Source organism: Labrus mixtus, chromosome 14, assembly GCF_963584025.1.
Source record: "Labrus mixtus chromosome 14, fLabMix1.1, whole genome shotgun sequence".
NCBI lineage: Eukaryota > Metazoa > Chordata > Actinopteri > Labriformes > Labridae > Labrus > Labrus mixtus.
The window spans coordinates 11,617,609-11,637,301 of NC_083625.1; the positions used below are offsets into that span (position 1 = coordinate 11,617,609).

At 38.6% G+C, this 19,693-nt stretch overlaps 1 protein-coding gene across 1 annotated transcript in view; it reads left to right on the plus strand.

The window, feature by feature from the left end:
- The window catches only part of fstl4 (follistatin-like 4), a 191,667-nt gene that overhangs the window by 15,491 nt on the left and 156,483 nt on the right, over positions 1 to 19,693 (plus strand). Inside the window, exons 2-3 of the mRNA XM_061055081.1 lie at positions 975 to 1,126; positions 10,666 to 10,699. Of these exons, the coding sequence (XP_060911064.1) occupies positions 983 to 1,126; positions 10,666 to 10,699 (178 nt within the window). The 5' untranslated portion in view covers positions 975 to 982. The remainder of the gene's footprint in view (positions 1 to 974; positions 1,127 to 10,665; positions 10,700 to 19,693) is intronic.

Genomic DNA, 19,693 nt, shown 5'->3' on the forward strand with positions numbered 1-19,693 from the left:
AACTCTGTGCTGTCCAGCCTGTCTTTTATAGGGTTTTATTTTTAAGTAAGTTTGACATATTATCAAAGTATTTGCCCAGAATTTAAATGTGATCTTATGCTAGTTTACTATGATGCCTTTTTTGAAAACAGCTTAACCTTTAATTATTAAATGGCTGCTAGCATTTTTAAAAGATAATTTCCCAAAGGAAGCAGTAATTATTTAAAAAAAGAAAAAACCTGAGGCTGTAGCTGCTTCAGGTTTTTTTTTCTTTTCTTTTCTCCGTCATCCACAACACTAGTCGTGATGCTTTGTTTATTTATTTATCCGTTTCTATTTAAGGAGGGTTTCATTGTCTTTGTTTGTGCTTTTTGTATGTGTGTATGTAACCGAGTGAATAAGCTTGTATGTGTCACAGCAGTGAAATTGATCCTCTCAGTTTATATTTTTAAGCTCCCATAACACACTCCACCATTTTTTGACTTCACAGGCTTGTCTCTTTGTTGACATCAAAAGATTCTTTGTGTCCTTTGTAATAAAGATAATTATCCCCATCAGTGTGGGCTTTGATGTTTACATAGCCGTATTATGCCGTGTGTTATTGTGAGTGTGTTCCTGATGAGTGTAGGTGAGTGTACATAATTTGTCCCATCGTCTCTGTGTGCATGCATGAACATCATTTCTGGTGTTTGCTCTGCATTCACTCTAAAATAAAGACGCCTGTTAGAAGAAATAATCTTATTGAAACTATTGTAACATGGAACAATATCAGATCAGATGCTAGTGACTATATTTATAGAAAACAAACTACATCTTAACTTTAAAGTATTTCAGTGTTACAATTCAATTCAGTGCTCAAGGTTGCCAACGGTGAATGATTTCATTCACCTCAAATAAAGACGGACATGGGTGTGGAATATATTTTGTTGGAAGTGTTTATAACAGAGTGACTCTAAAGACTTTGTGTTTATTGTGTTTTACATTTTTCCACCCAGGTACACTCATGGGCTGCCTGGGTGTTTGGGCTGTTGTTGTGGCCGCTCTGCTGGGAACCTCAGGGTGCTGGCTGGCTGAAGGACACAAAAGATGGAGCAACGTGGATACAGCCAGAATGTCACAAAGCTCCTCTAAGGAACAACACTCCATGGTAAATATCCTTCCAGAGTTCCACATTTACAAACTTCTTCTTCCAACATGGCAGCCTTTCCTGTCTTTAACTGTTTAACTGTATCCTCAAAACAAAGTTGAAATCTAGAGCAGTGTGGCTGGCCTAAATCTCCAGTTTCGTATCCCTGAAATATTCATCGGCCTGAATATATGTTGCCTACAATATAAATGTTTTCACGCCATCATCATCATCAAATAAGGTAAATTAGAAAGTCCTGCTAGTAAACACCTAGCTATATGCAATTGGTTACTTTCCCAAGTGTTTCAAGTTGCAGATTACTTACTTGATGACACCAGCCATCATTTAAATAAACGTAGGTGTCAGGTAAACATGCATCCGTCTGATTGGATGATGGCATTACCCATGGGTGTTAACTTTGTTGATGCTTAAAAGCATTGGTCCAGTCAGTAGTCCATCCGTTGTAATAGCATGAGTTAGATGGTTGACATCCATTAACAAGATTTTGTTTACAAAGTAACATATTTGAAGAAGTTTTTTTCTTATCTGGTAGGGACTTCAGATTAATTTAATCATTGAGGGGAAGTTCCAGGGAAAATATGATCATTGGCGAAGGGTAGGGTTGCCTAGTTACCGACTGTTTGATGCAGTAATCTTTAGTCCTTATCACTTCCTTTTTTCTCCTCCCTTCTTAAAAGAAGTGGAAATTGACAGGTAGAGAAATTGGCAGACTGTGTGAATGCGAGGTTAGCAATTACTCTGTGAAAGTCACAAAGTCAAAAACATTGTTTGGCCATAGCTGAAGGAGAGAATATGTAGGATAAAGAATTGAATAGTCCTTGACCTTAAACTGTCTCCAAACATATATTTTCTTTGTTTCCCTGTTGATTTTAATTACACGTAATGAAGACGAGAGTGAAGTTAGCCTTTTCTTGTTTAATTAACCTTCACAGTTCGGATTGCATGGCTTATAATAGTAGTTAGCTTAAGTAAAAGAATCATATATCCATTTAAGTTACCCCTCTATTCATACTAAATATATTTTATGTATTTTCTTTACTTTATTATTTATTAAACAATAAGTGACTTGACTTGGACTTGCAGTAAGTGATGTGTTCATCTCTGCTTCGCTAGTTCATATCGCTTGTAATACGATACTTTAATAAGATCATTACAGTCAAAAAATAAATAATGTTGATGTTTGCATGAAAGGGACAGCTTCTGTCTGTTGTAATTAAACACTTCTTAGGTGACAGACTACAGGGAACTGTTTAAGTGTTATACAGGTCTTGTAGGCGGTGTTGAAAGAGACGTCTCGCTCTCTTTAACATTAAAGATGATTAAAGCATTTGTCACACTTAGAGGAAATTTAAGAGGGAAAATCATTCAGTTAAATTCATGAATTCAGAATTTTCCACAAAGGTTTATTTTTGGGTTTTTTGTGCCTTGATTCAAGAGATAGGACAGTGGATAGAGTCAGAAATCAGGGAGACAGAGAGAGAGTGTAATAACATGCAGGAAAGGAGCAACAGGTCGAATTTGAACCCACTTGGAGGACTGTATAGCCTCTATATGGGGATACAGTCCAACAGGCTACCGGCACCCCACTCACCTGCCTTTTAAACGTAATGGTTAAGGCCACTGAACCTTATCATGAATGAAAGTATCATAACAAAGCCAATGCCAGTCAGGCTAAACATTAATGAGTGAGAACAAACAAAGCCTGAAGAGTTTTCATTTTAACCATGCCAACCGATTTAAACAAATTAAAAACCGGCATTACCCTTTTTTAAATGACTTGTTTCATTTGTGTTAAGACCCTCTAAAAACTAACAGAGGCCAGGAGTTCTTTAGCCTTTGAGAGTTGCTGTGTGGGTATGGGTTGTTACTTTATAAAAGTGGTATTTATCAGGGATTGTGTGCACATAGTTGTAGATGGCTGTTAAGAGTAGTCAATGCTGTTTCTTAATACAATACAATTTGCAATACAATATGTGTAACTTAACAGTGTGTCCATGTATTGTATTTACAGAGGAAGGGAAGTGAAGTTCTTTACTCATTGTCTCTATCTAAGGCTTGTAAACAATACTGTGTATTTCATTGTTACGTGCCTGGCTAAATTAGCTAGATCTAAATGTCTCTCTATCATCGTTCAGAGCCAAAGGTCCTGTAAAGCAACAATACAACAGTTATGTAAAACCGTAATCAGAAATAATGGAAGAAAACACCAATTATAAAAGCAAAAGGCTGTGACTCACAAAAAGACAAACTCTCCTGCTCAAAATCTTATCCATAAAGTATGACTCCTTGATGATGTGTTTGTACAGCCAGCCTTTACACATTCAACTTTTCAACTTACAAATTTGTTGTTGTACTCCCCTGCTTGACAAGATTTACTGTACTCAAAAATTATTTTGAATCTGATTTGATCATCTAGCTGAACTTGAGTAAGCCAGGGGAGCAGTGGGAACCTTGTTTGTAGTTCACCCAAGTTGACCAAAGTTTGCTTGCTGCATCTGAGTCTCCCATTGGCACAGCTTGGTTCTCACTTCATCTTACATGTCTGTTACCACACTATCCTCTCCCTAAAGCTGAAGGTTTAACACACTGAGATGATATCGCACAGACCTGATATAAATGTTCTCCTGGCCAGATGTGGCCTGTGCAGGCCTTGATTTTGACAACTGTGATGTACATCTAAAATGTGTGCACTGTTTCATTCGATCTCTATGGTAGTTCCTTATGTTGGTTGGGTGTTTCATCTGTTGGTTGCCTTGTTGTCTTGTTTTTTTCTGTTGCGGGTTCTTGTGCTTTGTTCTCATGTATGCATTCTACACATGTCAAAGCATTTTTCAAACCCATGATTTCAAAAGTGCGATACAAATAAAATTATATTGATTATTATGATTATTTTATGCTAAAGGCAGCAAAACGACAAAGTAACCTCACATCTATCCTCAGATTGTGGTTCATTTATTTATTTAAGATTGTGTTTGTCCATCAAGTTGAACAGTTTTTAGTTATTGCATAATCTTCTATTTTCTCTAGGTTCTTAATAAGACGCTTTCCTGGCAGCATCTATCAAAGCTGAATAGAGGAGAGAAAAACTAGCCCTGTGAAGAAATGGGTCCTTGCCAGCAACAATGAACACCTTAAACACACCTTCTCTGCATAACAGAAGCATAAAGCCCGAGCAGGTTATCAAAAAACGTATGCACAAACAGACGGACACACACAACACATCCCTGCGGTCATCCTTATTCTTTCTCAAATGAAGCAAGCACACCCCCTGGTCTGTTCAATGTGTGACTCACTTTGGGCTTTGCCAAATTGGCTTCCGGATCTGGGATGTAATTTTGCCCTGGTGGTTCAGTCCTTTTGAAATCCCTAGGCACCAAAAACAAAAACAAAAATTCCCAGGCTTTCTCCTTCCTTCCATGTGGCCAGAATAGGAATTAAAAAGCTGTCATTTGGCACCAGCATTTAAAGAGAGCCCCTGGATTACAACCTGTGAATCAGTGCAACCACATGATTATACAGAATGAATTCTCAAAGCCTTAAATAATGAATAAGTAGTGCCAGATTCTTTTCTTTCTGTTACTGAAATTTCCTCATAAAAAACAACAACACAGTTACTCTGGGGACTAAAAGACTGAATAAAATAAAGTAAAAAGTAAAGACAAAAATGCAGATGAAAACTTTGTGACTGTTGACAAACCCAAACTGGGCTGGTGGCGGCTTTAGTACAGTTACAGTGTGCAGGAGTTCTTGGTTTATTTTTTAGGGACACATTTTCAAGAAAAGGAAAACTAATCAACGTAAAACAATGCACAGGATGCTGGGGCAGGTTGATTTCAGCTATAACTTTCGGAATATGAAATATTGGACTGCAGATTAAAAAGTAGGATTATCTTGTGCTGCCTGTTGGCATCCCTTTGCTGGCAGCGACAGCGTAGAGGCTTTGAGGGGCTGCAGTTAGAGCTGCGTTTTCAAAGCATTTTTTATCAAATATTGATTAAATATATGCTGAACCTTATTCTATTATTGAGTCTTATTAATAAATCTGAATCAGTTCTTATCCTTTATTAAATCCATCTAAGTTAAAGGGGACATATTATGAAACACCCACTTTTGCAGTGTTTTTGAACATATATTTGGGTAACCTGAGTGTCTACCGTCCCACAAAATGTGAAATAAACCCATCCAGTCCTTTGTGTGTGGTCTGCATAAGTCTTACAACACAGAGAAAAGTACTTTGTTTCCAATTTGCTGTCCTTGTGATGTCACATTGGGATCCTGGTAAAAAGAAATACCCTCCCCTCCCCTGGTATCTCCGACCATTGACTCCACCCCCAGCCTAGAGCTAAACTTTTGAGCATGTCAGCCATTTATATTCCCGCTAGTGAAGGAGTGGTGTCTACCGGGAAAACTCAGGGGTGGCTTATTGCATTTAAAGAGACACACACACCAAAACGGAGCATTCTGAGAGAGCTGGTTTAAACAGGGTCACAAACCTCCTCTGGTGCTTGATTCATGTTATATTTTGACCAAAGCACATGCACAGAAGTTTCATAGACCACAGGGGACTGTTTGAAAAGGTGGAAAAAGGGTATATTATGTCCTCTTTAAGTGATCAACTTTTGTAGAAACTAAAGTGAATAATTACATCTTAAAACACGAGCTACAATATGTATAGGCTAACTGTTTTAAGTGGATTGCAACCTTATGTATTCTATAAACAACATGTGAATCACAAAGATTTTTTTCATGAAACAAATGCTCTGTAAAGATACATTTTGGAAGTAGAGTTCACTCCAGAAGTTGACACTTTGTAATCAGCTTGATTATAAATCATGGCAGCATGCTCAGCACAGATGAACAGGTCAGTTTTCATTTATTTGACAGTGAGGTTATAACTTGGTTTGGAAGTGGTTTCTATGACAACATTAAGGAGTGAAGTAGTTGAATGATTTCAAAACAACTACAAAGAAAAGAAGTAATGCATTGAGTGAATATCAACTGCAGAAAGGATGAAAGAAAAAGAGAATTAAATAGCCTTCTCTCTTTGGGGGCATGTTCTTGGTTGTGTTTTTGATTTTCGGTTGCAAAAGCTACTCCCTGCCACATTCACAATTTCATTATGACTTGTACCCAGAGACTTTTATTTTATTTTATTTTATTACACTCCTTCAGACTCAGTTTCCCCTTATGTGGCGGCCTCCAGAAACCGTATACTCAAAGCTGAAAGAATCCTGTCAGGCAGCCAGAACATGTGCAATGGTTGACTTTCAGTTAGTAGCAGGAGTCAGGCGGCATGGAGGGATAGAGTTCTGTTAACTTGTAGACGGTGAAACACTTCATTGAGTGGTGCTCTTGCTTCTGATCTTCTCCTGATGTAGAACTTTTGTTGTTTATGATTATGTCTCGAGAAGCGAGGGACAACTTTGAATAAATGAAAATGTTTAGAGAACAGATCGTGCCAGCGGTGAGCATCACTGGAAACATGAAACCACTCCAGCTAATGATGCCGGGATAAAAGCTTGAATTTGCAAGGCTTCAGTTCTATTTTTGGACTCATCAGAGTTATGCTTGTGAAGGTATTACTACTTACAGTAGGTTCATTGCCAGTTCATTTTTTTCCCTTTTGGCTCCTTTTCATTTAGTTCATTAAGTAGCTTGTTTGTGCTCTGATGAATTACTGTTACGTAAGACAGGTCCCTTTTCTCTAAGCAACAGACAGAGGGGAATAACTATTGAATGTAGATGGATGAACTCTTGTGAAAAGAAAGACATTAATGGATTCAACTTCCCCTCCCTGTTCCTCATCGGGCTGCCTCTATGTCCTAATCCGGCTTTATCTTATAAAAGTTACAAAATGTCAATATGCTTCACATGTAAGACAATAACGTAACCTGATGCTTTAAAGACGTATCCACAGCAGTGTGAGTCTACAGGCAGTTACAATTTGCAGAGTGTTGTTGTTGACTGGAATGAAGACTCAGAGAGAGGTGATGAGAGAGTAAGTGTGCACCACATAACATATGGGTCCTTGAAGAAGAGAGCCTGCATAGCAACATTTTTAAGAGAGAGCAAGGAAACAACATATTCAAGCTGACTTCATAAGAGGCACAGCTTGAATTGCCCTGTTGTTTAAATTGCATTCCCACAATATGTCAGACTCTGTGGCATCAATGTCACATTCTTGTTTTGTTGGGGTGTTTAAATGGCATCAAAGATGGAGGCGAGACGCACAGAATGATTTGTTTGTACTAGTAATCGAAACACTTCAGCAATCGTATTTGGATTATGCCGTTGAACTCTATTGCTACGTCAAATCCAATAAAATGTGCGACTTGAAAGAAAGAAAGAGCCAGTGATATAAATAGCACCACACACCAGCATTATATTTTAATTTGCTACACAGCACCATTACTGCTTCTTTAGTATGTGAAGCTTTTTGTAGGAGTAAAAATCTCAGTTTATCAATGCTTGTCAAGTGACGCCACAACCCCCAGGTAATAATACTTAATTGGCATGTATTTAAAAAAGATTTAGAAATGATAATATAAGGATGAGAGGGTGTATCTGGAGGGTTGCAAATTGTTGGCTAATGCTAAGTTAGCAAAGCTGCACAGTCTAATGGTAATTCATTAGCTGTCCAACTTTTTGGGGAGAAATTTCCCTTTGGTTGCAAATGACTTCGTATTCAGTCGTTAACATTTTTTTTACTCTCGTATTTATTAGTATGACTTAATGTAATCATTCTTGAAATGTAAAGCCATTTGATGGTTTTGAGTAGCACAAACTGTCTTGACAAGGGTTGGGTGGGTGGTTAGAAGGTATTCATTCTCCTTTGTCCCTTTTGTGCATGTCTTTCAGCATCCCAACTGTTTTCATGATCAATTTACAAACCCTAACTGCACTGGACAGTTAAAACCCACTCCTATGTTGAAGTAGCCTTTACCACAATGACAAAACCTTCTGATCCCTCCTAATTGAAACTCAGTGACTTTGTCCTCTCTGCTCAGATAACATTCTCTTGATACGTATTTACATGTCTCCAGCAATTGAAAGGGTTGCAGTGCAAAAGAAGAATATAAACTGCCTCCTGTAAACGGTATGTAAGAGTTAAGAGTCTTGCCTTGTGACAGTTATCACAAAATTGAAAATTTTCCTTAAAAGTCCCTAAAGCTTAATGGAAAGGGAAAGAGAAGAGTGATAAAAAGAACTGTGGGGAGTCATGGATAAGAGAGGACTGTATTTTTAGAAAGAAGCACATAGCCTTTCTTTCACCTCCATGCTTGGTTTGATTCTCTAATCAATTGATCAAACAGTGGCACTCGAGATGATGGAAGGCGGTGCTGATGAGCACACTCAATTTTTTCCTGCCATCATGAGGAAGCACGTCTGCAATTAAGATGGACAGATGGCAGAAAAGAAAGAGGGATAGAGATGAAGAGAGGCAGTGACAGGAGGCACTAAAACTGCTGGTTTCTCGTGAAACTCTCATTCTCCTGGGAAGCCAAGAGGGCCTTGCAGACGCACACATGTTTTATCACTGAGCCTCATTACTGGAGACATCCACACTGAGGGACAAAAATGCAGAATGTCAAAACACTTCAAATGTTGCCACATATTGGCTTCTTCAGAAGGCTCTCTTATGTTCTATTCTAAAACACTGTGTCGATCCTTTGTTGTCGCATCTGTACATTAAATTGCATCTCAAGTTCAGATACATTTATGCAGAGCCACATGCTCTCCTGCTGTAACAAGCACACTTGATCAGTGGCTAACAAGCACAGCATGCACACTCAAATTCCGACAGTTTGTGCACACCAATTCACCCATTCATACACTGGTCAGCTGTACTCCTACTAAAGATCACAGCAAAGACAAAACTCTATGTCCTTTGAGTTTCAGTTGTTCTAAATGCTGGATGCAAACATATAAGTTTTTCACTTTCTGTTCATATTATTATTAATTCATAATGCCAGAAACGAAGAGAACCCTTTCTCAAGTTTTAAAGTCCTATTTTGACCTCAATCTGCCATATAATGATGTCTTTTGTTATCTTCGTATCCAGACGTGTCTTCCCCTTTTCACTTCTTCAGGATAACTCTCCTATAGTTTCCAAAATCCTCAACACTTTCTTTCATTTTGCAAGGCTACTCGGTTTCACCGTGCACAGATATGGAATTTAAGGCCAGATAACAACGTGCGATGTTAATCTGTTTTTTTATGGCAGATACAAATGAAATAACAGATTGTACAAATCATGCTAATGCATGTATGAGTAAGAACTGAAAAGCTAATCTCATTCTTGTTTGCAATTATTGTCACAGCGACTTCAACTTTCAACCTTCCCTTGAATAAGAAATGTTGCAAAGGCTATCTAGCTCTGTCAAGGTTAGTTTCCCTCACTTGTAGTGCTCACAATCCAAGATATCCACTGTACTTTTTACAAAGTAGGAGAAATGATGCTGCTGAAATTCAGCTTCACAACATTAGCCTTGGTTATAGATCTTTAGGGGGGGGGGGGGGGGGGGGGGCTGTGGCTTAGCAATAGAGTCGGTTGTTGCTCAACCTGAAGGTCGGGAGTTAAAACCCCTGCTCCTGCAGCCACCACATAGCAACCTCTGCCGTCAGTGTGTGAATGATTGGGTGTGGCCTGCACTGTAAAAGTGCTTTGAGTACTCAGAAGTCCAGAAAAGCGCTATACAAGCTCGAGTCCATTTACCAGATGAGCTTTGATAACAAGCAGAGTTAGAATCCAGATCATGGACTATGTAAACATTCTGACATTTACTGTATATATTGTCGATGATGGAGACAGTGGGGGGGGTGGTGAATTTGAGATGAGTATGTGTGCATCTCCCATGCTCATGTATGCAAGAGCTGAAAGAGCTGAAGTCAAATAATCAAATATGAAGTTTTATAAATACATAATATTCATGTAATTTGCATGCAAAACAGGACTACCTCAGCCGCAGACAAAATATTCAACCCACAGCCACACTTCAAAAGTAGCCCAATTTTTGCAGGAAAACCGCAGACCAGGCAACCGTGCTCCCTGCTGTGACCTTTCCTCTGAAGTTATGCAGCTCTCCAAACACTACTGAAGCCTTAATCAAGCCACGAGGGAAACTGAAATGTATTAAGATAAATGTGAAGCCACATCTCACCCTCATTCTCAGTTTGGACTGACAATTAAATCTGTGTTCATCCTGTATCAGTTGTTTGACATCCCGACAAATATTTCAGCGTAACAGTATGTCACCTGCCACCTTGCAGCCGGTTTTCAATTAAGGTGACTGAATTGATTCTAGGAGGTGACTTTTGAAAGGACTTTTTGTTACTGTGCTGTCATTCCTTCCTTTCTCACTCTTCATTGTCTCTCTGTTACTTCACTTTTGCTTTCTTTCTCATCGTCTTTTTCAGAATCCAGAAAAGGGTAAAAGACACAGTAACGGATGGTGCGCAAAAAGCTGGAGAAAGTGCTGTTTTTGTCTCACGCTTCCAAGCCTGTAATAACCACTTTTGTGTGTGCTCTGTGTTCGCAGGAGAAGGGGAAAGCAGACGGCAACATCGATCAATGTGAGTACACTCACTGTGTTCAAACCAAACAGCATTTTTCAAAATATGCCATGTTGTGCTCCAATGACAATTTCTTTTTTTTTTTCTTCTGTTATTATGGCGTGCACTTTCGTTTTCTTATTGCTGGGAGATGCTGCTGGGAAATGATTCAAATTGAAATGGTTTCCATAAAAGGGACAGTGCGGCCAGTAATGGAAGAGACATCTGATGATGAAATAAGTGTGACAGTCTGAACAATCTAACTAATCCCTGAATCGGGTTTATTGCTCAGCCATCCTCAGGGCAGTGTTTAAAAGCATTGTAGATGTCATTTTGAAAGGATTTCAGTTGTTAGTGGATGCTAATATATAATCAACTATCCAGCGTTGGTACTCAGAGTCATCAGTGTGCTTACTTTACTATTCATCTGAGAGGAAATAACTCTGTTCTGTTTTCAGAATCAACTCCATCATGTCCTGCCATCTCTTCCATCTCCACAAAAAATACAACAAAAAATAGTTTGAATCTGAAATCACTCATTGCTAGTGACAAGCCCTCTTTGATCTGAAAAATTAGTCCGGTGAATAATTACTCAGCTGTCAAACATCCTCAGCTTCCTGTCTGAGATGATAAAGTAATGTTTGTTCTATGCAGGCCTCATAGGTGGTTTTACACTGCAGTGATTGCTTTGGCAGTTGATCTCCTGTATAGAAGATCAATCACAATAGGATGGAAACACTGATGATACAGTGCTATACTAAGTTCAATAAATATAAAGTTGGATGCTAATAATTCTGAAATTTGGCTGTGTCTACCTATAGTTATTATTTTTTAAATAATCAACATTGTCACAGAAATCCTGAAACAATGTTGTTATTGTTTTCAAGGACAACGGATGTCTGAATACAGATCCTGTCTTTGGTTGAAACAGCTACATGTTTTTGTTTTTCTTGCCTCACTTTGAGGCTACATGACATTTCTGGTAACCAGCCACGTTTGTTCACCATCCTTCGGTTTTATCCCTAACCCTAACCCTGGTGAAATTTTCTCAGTTTAAATATGGACTAAGCTGTGAAATGTATGATCATGTAGCTACTTTGGACATAACCATTATGTGTATGGCCTTTGTATTCATAGGTTTCCTGTTTTCTAAGCTTGGTCCACTGTGTGTTTTGCTGCATTGTAGTGCATTGACAGTTAGATTGAGTAGATGTGTGTAAGTTACTGTAACAGCATTATTTCTATGGCTGACTGCATCCTATTTGACAAGTGACTGGCTCTGTAAGCATTAGGCCCTATTATGATGTGTTGTTGTCATCTCCTCAGGAAAAAGCTGTTTTCTCAGCTTGCAGAACAAAGTTCTCTGTGCCTGCTTCTATTCGACCTAAACATGACCTAGAGGATTTTTCTTGCTAATGTTTATTATTCAGCATCCAGTGCGGCATGTGTTCTCTTTTCTTTTCTTTTTTTTACCTCAGGATGTTTGCGAGTTGATTTCTTACACTGTATTTTGTGCAGGAAGGTAGCTTTCTAGGTGATAATTGCTTTTCCAGCTATGTGAGCTTCCCTCACCTTCTTCTTACAATTCTGCTGCAGAATCACACGTGCTGATGAAAGAAATGCTGGGAGGTGTTTCTGGTACAGGCATTTCCATCATACTCTAGCTCTGCTCACAGATGTTTACTCAGACTTATGTGCATGTAAGAAAAAAAAAAGACAAATGACATTGAAGGGGCAGGCTGATGAAACCAAACAGTAGAGAGAGGGGTAGCTCTGTCCCAGAAGCAAAATGCAAAAACACATCTCTATAAGCTGTAAGCATTTTACAGAAGCTTGCTGAATGTGGAGGCACTGTTGTTGAACAGTAGCATATAAACACGTGTTGGCAGAAGCATATTTAGCATGCAGTCACAGGAAGTTTATGGGAACACCAGAGGGAAACAATGGATTGAAGGTCATGGCTTTGATTTTACATATACTTTGCCCTTATAATTTTAATATCTGTCTTCCCGAGCTCAAGGTGCTCCAAGTGACAAAATAAGTTCATCTTGTGCACAGATGCAGTGCTACATGGTCAACTTGGGGTCTTTTTTAAATTTTCCCTTTTGCTATGTGTTTATTCTTGTGTTGAGAATTGGTTTATCTATAGTAGGCCTATTTGACTCTGTAAAATCATTCATCCTAAACCATTGAACTGTCGAGCGAGGAACGTGTCTTATTTTCTGTATTAAATCTTATTAGTATTCAAATCTGCAACTTTCAACTTCTTTTTTTCCTCTTTTAGAACATGTTACAATTTCTCACAATGTGATTTAGTTCTCATAATGACTCATTACAATATGTTCAAGGACTGACAGCCACTTCTTAACATCAGCAGTGTGTTTGACTCTCCTAATGAAGTGAGTTTTGGAAGCGTCAGCATTGAACCAAATAGTCCCTACTGGGACTCTGAGAACAGTTAGAATGCATTCAGAAACACTTTAAATAATAATTTACCGAGCTCTAGTATTAAAGGCTATAATAAAAAAGATATACTGTAGCTTTTGTCATGTTTTCTTTCCCACTTATTTAATATTGGTATCCATCATGGCCATGTCAGAGCTCATAGGCCAATATTACATTGGCCATGAGGTAAGAGGGCAGTCTCTTCATTCTCTGAAATCAGTATAAATATTATATATGAAGCCATTTAGAATAATTCAAATTGGTACTGAAACAAAACACCTTTTTGGATATGTTTTGTATTCTGAGATATTTTAGGATGTAATGTTTTCTGTCTGTAGTGCTGTGTCATATGGCTCTTTACTATTAAGAGCATAGGCAGGAAAGTACATAGCATGTGTTGATGTCTATGTATGAGTAGTATGTGTTTCGCCAATCAGTGGTCTCATCCTATTTATTATATTTAACTGTTTTTACATTTTATGTGATTGCATGAGACAAATAAGACATTGTCGATGGCCTTGTGTGATAGAATATTCGTCTGCTTCCTATCCATAATGTTTTTCTCTTTCTGTATATTAGTGAACAGAAGTACCGAGGAGTATTGCTTGGTGAAAGACTCTGACATAGGTAATCAGTAAAATGCAGGAGAATATTTCTAACACCTGATATTCATAAGCCTCACTCCAAGGTCTCACCCACATAATCTGAGCAGGTTTGACTAAACTGTAATAACAAGGTGTTGACAGTGGTTGGCGCTTTATGTTCCATTCCTGAATGCCTTTAAATCTAGCTAAACGACATGACTGATTGTGCAACAGTTTCTCCCCATTCATCAGTAAACCATCAAAGCTACCGCTATTTAGTGAAATGATTTTTAGATTGCATTTCACTAGGAGCATAGTAAATTGTTGACCTGATTTATGACAAGGGATAAAATTAACATTGTGAAAAAGTGAGGATATGTTGAAGATCTCTAGCCAATAATGAAATATTTCTGCTTGTCATTTAAGGACAGCCGGTATCATACCGTGAGCTTTTCTTCCCACTTAGCGTACGCTGATTTACTCTTGAGACTAATTATCCGCAGCCTGTTTGTATACTAAACTAGATCCACCGTCAAATCAGGCAATTGCATTTCATTTTCTTGCTCAGCTCTCTCTTGGATGATGATCAGTGTAGCTCCTTAGGATTGTCTCTTTTCACTGCCAGTTTCTGATTGCTTATCCCACTTTTGATTTTTCATTATTTTATTTTACCTTTCCCTCCTTACTCTGTATTTTGTAAATCCTTTGTTATGGCTCTATCTTCTGCTCTACCTCATTTGACTCCCCTTACAAATTTTCCAGCCTTATTTTCACTCACCCGCTATCCCTTTTGGCAAACATTATACTAGGGTGTCTATGCTCCTCATTTTGAGACGGTGACATTAATCAAATTGGCCCAGTTTCACCTCTGGAAGGCAGATGCTTATGGTGAATATTTCTTAAGTGCAAACATTGCATATGAAGGTTTTTAGCTTGCTCAGACACGAACAAAATTGACATTTTACTGGCTGGTTAAAATGCTATGGTCTGGAAAGTAAGCAGTTTCTTTACAGAGCTTTGTTGGTTGGATCCATATGGAAAAAAATGAATAATGCCCATTTATCTACCAAGCGAGTGGTGATTAATTCAGCCATGAGTGCTTAATTTATGAACCTTTGCGAAGGCCTAATCAGAGTTTGTTACCGTCACAAATTAAACAATAGGAGGAGGCAATGGGAAGAGGCAAAGCAAGTTAAGCAGTCCTGTGGTTCATTTAGATTGTAATTGGGTGAGAATTAGATGGGACAAGGTTGACAGAGAGACTCTCTAATAAGCAGTAAATGACTGAGGAGGAAACTGGGAGGAGGGTAGAAGTTAGTGGAGGGGGCTTAGAGAAGCTGGAGTGAACTGGGGGTGGGGAAGGAAATATGTTTGGTAGATTGGTAGTCATCTCCTGGCTCTAATTACTCAATTAGGTAGGAGACTTCAATTGTCTTTCATTTAGCATTCTGTGACCTACGGCATACTGACTGTAACGAAGTTTGCCTTCCTGCTTCAGTCAATGATGAGAATATATTTTTTAGAATCCTTTCTGAAATTAACAGAAGGTTGTTGGACATTTACTTTTTGTATCTTAGACGCTCACATGGCTCGTGTGTTTTGTTAAAGGTTTTGTGAAAGGTTTACTCCCCAAAAAAAAAGCAGAAGAAAAAGACATAATGACAATTCAATAGTTTTATTATAAATATATTGGTGGGGCGCCGGTGGCCTAGCGGTTGGTTTGGGCCAACCTGTGGCTCCTTTCCCTAATGTCATCGCCCATTTTCTCTCTCTCCTATTTGCAGCCCTATGTCCTATAATGAAAGAATAACCCCCTCCCCCAACAAAACCAGAACAATTACATATACATTTCATTTTTTCCAATGGACTCCTAAAATGATTAATCTTTTAGCCAAAAAGTCTTCTCGAAAGATGACTCCATGAATAAAATATATCTGGCAACACTAAACAGACCATACACACACAATAAGTCAAAGCCTCAGATTTGATTATGGAAAGATCAGAGGAGTAGGTCTAATAAAACAAGGGTTAGTACAGACAAACAACAAACAATAGCTAACTCATTCATATTTTTGTTTTTGCACCAAAACATTTGGTTATTTATTTATTCATAAAAGTCGTATTTGACAAGTTGGACATTATAGAGATGGTGTTATTATAGGTGGTGCATACTAATCTTTAGAAAGTCTGTTTACTCTCTGAATGAAACCCATGGTATTCTATCATTGTGTAAAATATGAGCTGATGAATATCAGGGTAACATCACACAGTAAGGTGTAGTTAATCTTATAAGGTTTGCAGATTTGCACAAAAGTATTCGAGAAGATGTTATGAGGAAAAAAAGATGGCAGATCAGATGTATAGTTTTGATAGAGTGATAGAGTTTAAGGGATTCTACTTTTCAATGCATAGAGAAGGTGGAATACTATAACCTCTAACTGTATTCAAGGTTGAGAAGGAAATGATTAAATCACTAGCTGAGAAACAAATCCACCCAAGTTTACAATTTATCAGTCCTGAATCCTTCACTTGCAGAAGAAATGTAAACTAAAAGAACACTGTAATGTCATCAGATACACTATACTGAACTGTAGGTCTCACTGTTAACTTTGATCTCTTAATTTACACGTTTATTTCTCTTTCTGAGACTTGATCAATATGAGCAAATCGAGTTGTCTATGAAGTATCTCTGTGCTTACTCATGTTTTCTGCAATACATTTCCCTCTCCCTACATTTGTCTCGCAGGGAGCTATCGTGTAAGAATCTGCCAGTTGTCGATTATTTTCCCAGAGACAATGTGCATAATTAGAATGTGCAAAAAAGAATACATTTTCACAGCTGAAAGTTGTAAGTCACTCTCTCAGTCACATCATAAATCTCTGTGAAATGTGATTTCATTAAGCTTCCGAGCAATAAAGATTACCTAGCGAAAAGTTCATTGACGACTTAATCAAAAGAGCAAAATGAAACCGGCGCTGCTGAAATCAGGCCCACCTTTTTATAGACCTGGTTACAAAATTAGAATACCTTCAAGCAAAGTTATGATTTGCGCCATAAATCTCACAATTTCCACATCGTCGTGAAACTTAATTTGATCGGCTCGGGAATTATGTCTCATTTATTTTTCTGATCTAATTCATAGTCAGCTGAAGTTTCATGCGGTGATAATTTTGGCCAAGAAGTCTGAAAGTCAAAGACAAAGGGGATTGTAGCAGCAGGGTAAGCTCCATGTTGAGCATGCCTGCAGATAGCGCTGAAGGGCTTAAGGAGGGCACACAGCCTCTCCAGGGACTAAGAGGGACTGACAGTGGCACTCTGAATAACACTTTCCTCTGACTGGAGCAGGCTGCACCACTAGGCCTTCTTTGGACACACAAACACACACCTGCTGTAGTAAAGGGAACTGAAAGGACACAGGCAGTGCTAAAAAAAAAAAAAGACAACAGAAAGAACCAGCAGCAAAGAAAACGTTCATGCTGAAAGATGAGCACAGTTTTTTTTGTTCTTTTAATGAGCTTAAGTTACATCTCCACATCATTATGCTTCCCTTTGTGATACAAGAGAGCAGTTACAGCGATAGCTGTAAGGATACCACCAAAGGGACAACAGTATTGTATATGTTCTACAGGTTTTTATTTTTTTTTTACCGCAAACCCTAACTGGTCTTTTATAGTTACCTTTCTTGATCCCATGGCCATACTTTTTTACACTCAAAATGAGTGTATGAATTACTTGATGACGTGTGGTGTTCTCCTGATAATACAAACAGTTTTTTTCTTTCTTTAGCCTACCCTCTCACAGTTAACATGTGAAGTACCTGGTGCCAGGCATAAGCATGTACTATATAAGTTGGCCCATAGGGTCCATAGGGCTGCTATTAATCAGTGTTTATTGATCAATCCTTAAGCACTTTTTTATAAATGCATTTTTCAGTTTCTCAAGCTGAAGATTACATTACATTATTTGTTTCCCAACTGATTGATTTTCCTTTTGGCTGCACGTTGGTGCAGGGGTTTGCGCTGTTGCCTCACAGCAAGTGGGTTCCAGGTTTGAATCCCCTTCAGACAGGGTCTCTCTTTGTGGAGTTTGCATGTTCTCCCTGTGCATGCGTTTGTTCTCTCCGGGTACGCTGGCTTCCTCTAACAGAGACGTGCTCGTTAGGTTAATTGGTGTTGCAACATTGCCCGTAGGTATGAATCTGAGTGTGGCTGGTCTCTATATGTCAGCCATGTGATTGACTGGCGATCAGTCCAAGGTGTACCCCGCCTCTCGCCCACTGTCGGCTGGGATTGACTCCAGCTCCCCTCGACCCCAAATGGGAAAAGCGGTATACATAATGGAAGGATGGATGATTTTCCATTTTTCAATGAACAAATATTTTAAGTGCAACAAATGTAACTGTTGTCTGATTATCAAGAGGTTTCTGTTCAAACAAAAGAATACCATTTCCATGTATACCATTTTGCGCGATTAAATTACTTAGACTCCGCACCTTAACATACCATATAACCCACAGGAGGTCAACTCCTGGATGATACCATCTGCTGCTTTGTTAGCGAAAGCATCACTGCAAACCGTCAGATCCATTCTTTACCTTCATCCCCCTGGTTTTTACTGCCTTACCCATCACCAGCAGACGGCTTTATGAGCTGAGAACAAAAATGATTGCTTTTGAATTCAGATTATATGCCTCTGCACTCAGCTCTTTCTTTTTCCCTAGCTCGCTCTTTCTGCTCTTGTCGTCTTTCCCACCTCTAACACACACACACACGCACACACACACACACTCGTATATAAAAAAACACACACACACACACACACACACAAACTGCGGTGCACACACAACCACACGTACATTATATACAGTACGTACAGTATATGCCTGCTAGAGTTTGAGAATAAGTTATTATGATTTGAATCTCAAACAGCAAGGTCCTCAGAAGCACTTTTCAGAAGACAAGGTGAGCTTACACCCAGGGGAGTGGAAATATTAATACGCTGCTGTCAGGTCACATTTCTACAATTCAGTAAACACACTCACTCTTAAAATCCTTCTTATATCTCATTTTGATTAACACCCACTGCAATTATTCTGTTTTACGGAATATTTTTTGAGAATACCATCTATTTGTGAACTATTCCTGATGTATTCCTAATTCAGTTGCGTTCTTTTATTGTTACAGACTTCTAACTACACCAAAATAATTGATCAGATCCTTTTAAAGACACCTTAAAGGCACTGAACAAGCACTTTTCTGCTCAGTGTCTGCTATCAATGTTTCCAGACGGGGACATACAAGATCAATTTAGATCTGAAACAATTTACATTTTTAAAACATACAAAGCTCATGAATTTGCTTTTCTCTGAAAACAATGCAGCAGACAGTATGACCTCTTTCTATGTTGTAGGTGAAGTTGGTAATGGTTTATTTTTGTTTTGACCAGAGAAGGTAGGCTGTTTTGAGGTACTCTCACACGGCCGTCTTGAGGTACCCCCCCCCCCCCCCCCCCAAACCAGGAGATGTTGCAGTGATGGAAGAGGGCAAGCGCACTGGTTCAGATTTAACTGATTCTACCTGACCTCAGCATTTTTCTAACAAACTCCATGACAACAAACGTTGTAAAACTAGGGTAATATTGGAGATGCTAAAATGGAGAGAGGTTAGAATAAAAATGTCAAAACCATGCAAAGTTGGCTAAATACTGAAGCTTCAGTGTAAGTGACATGGCAACCTGCGTGCATATGACTCTAGGGAGGAGGAGACGGGGGGAGACAGCTCTCTCTCTGTAGTGTTTTTTTATTCAACAATTTAAAATGCTATGTGTCATTGTTTTGTATTGCTCCTGTCAATAATTTGCATAATCGAAAAGAAAGAAAAATTAGAATATAAAAGTAGAAACATCTTTGCTCTTCTGTTTGGTAGCGACATGGTATTGTAGCTCAATAAATGATTGCTTGTCATTGTGACCGCCATGTAGTGGACT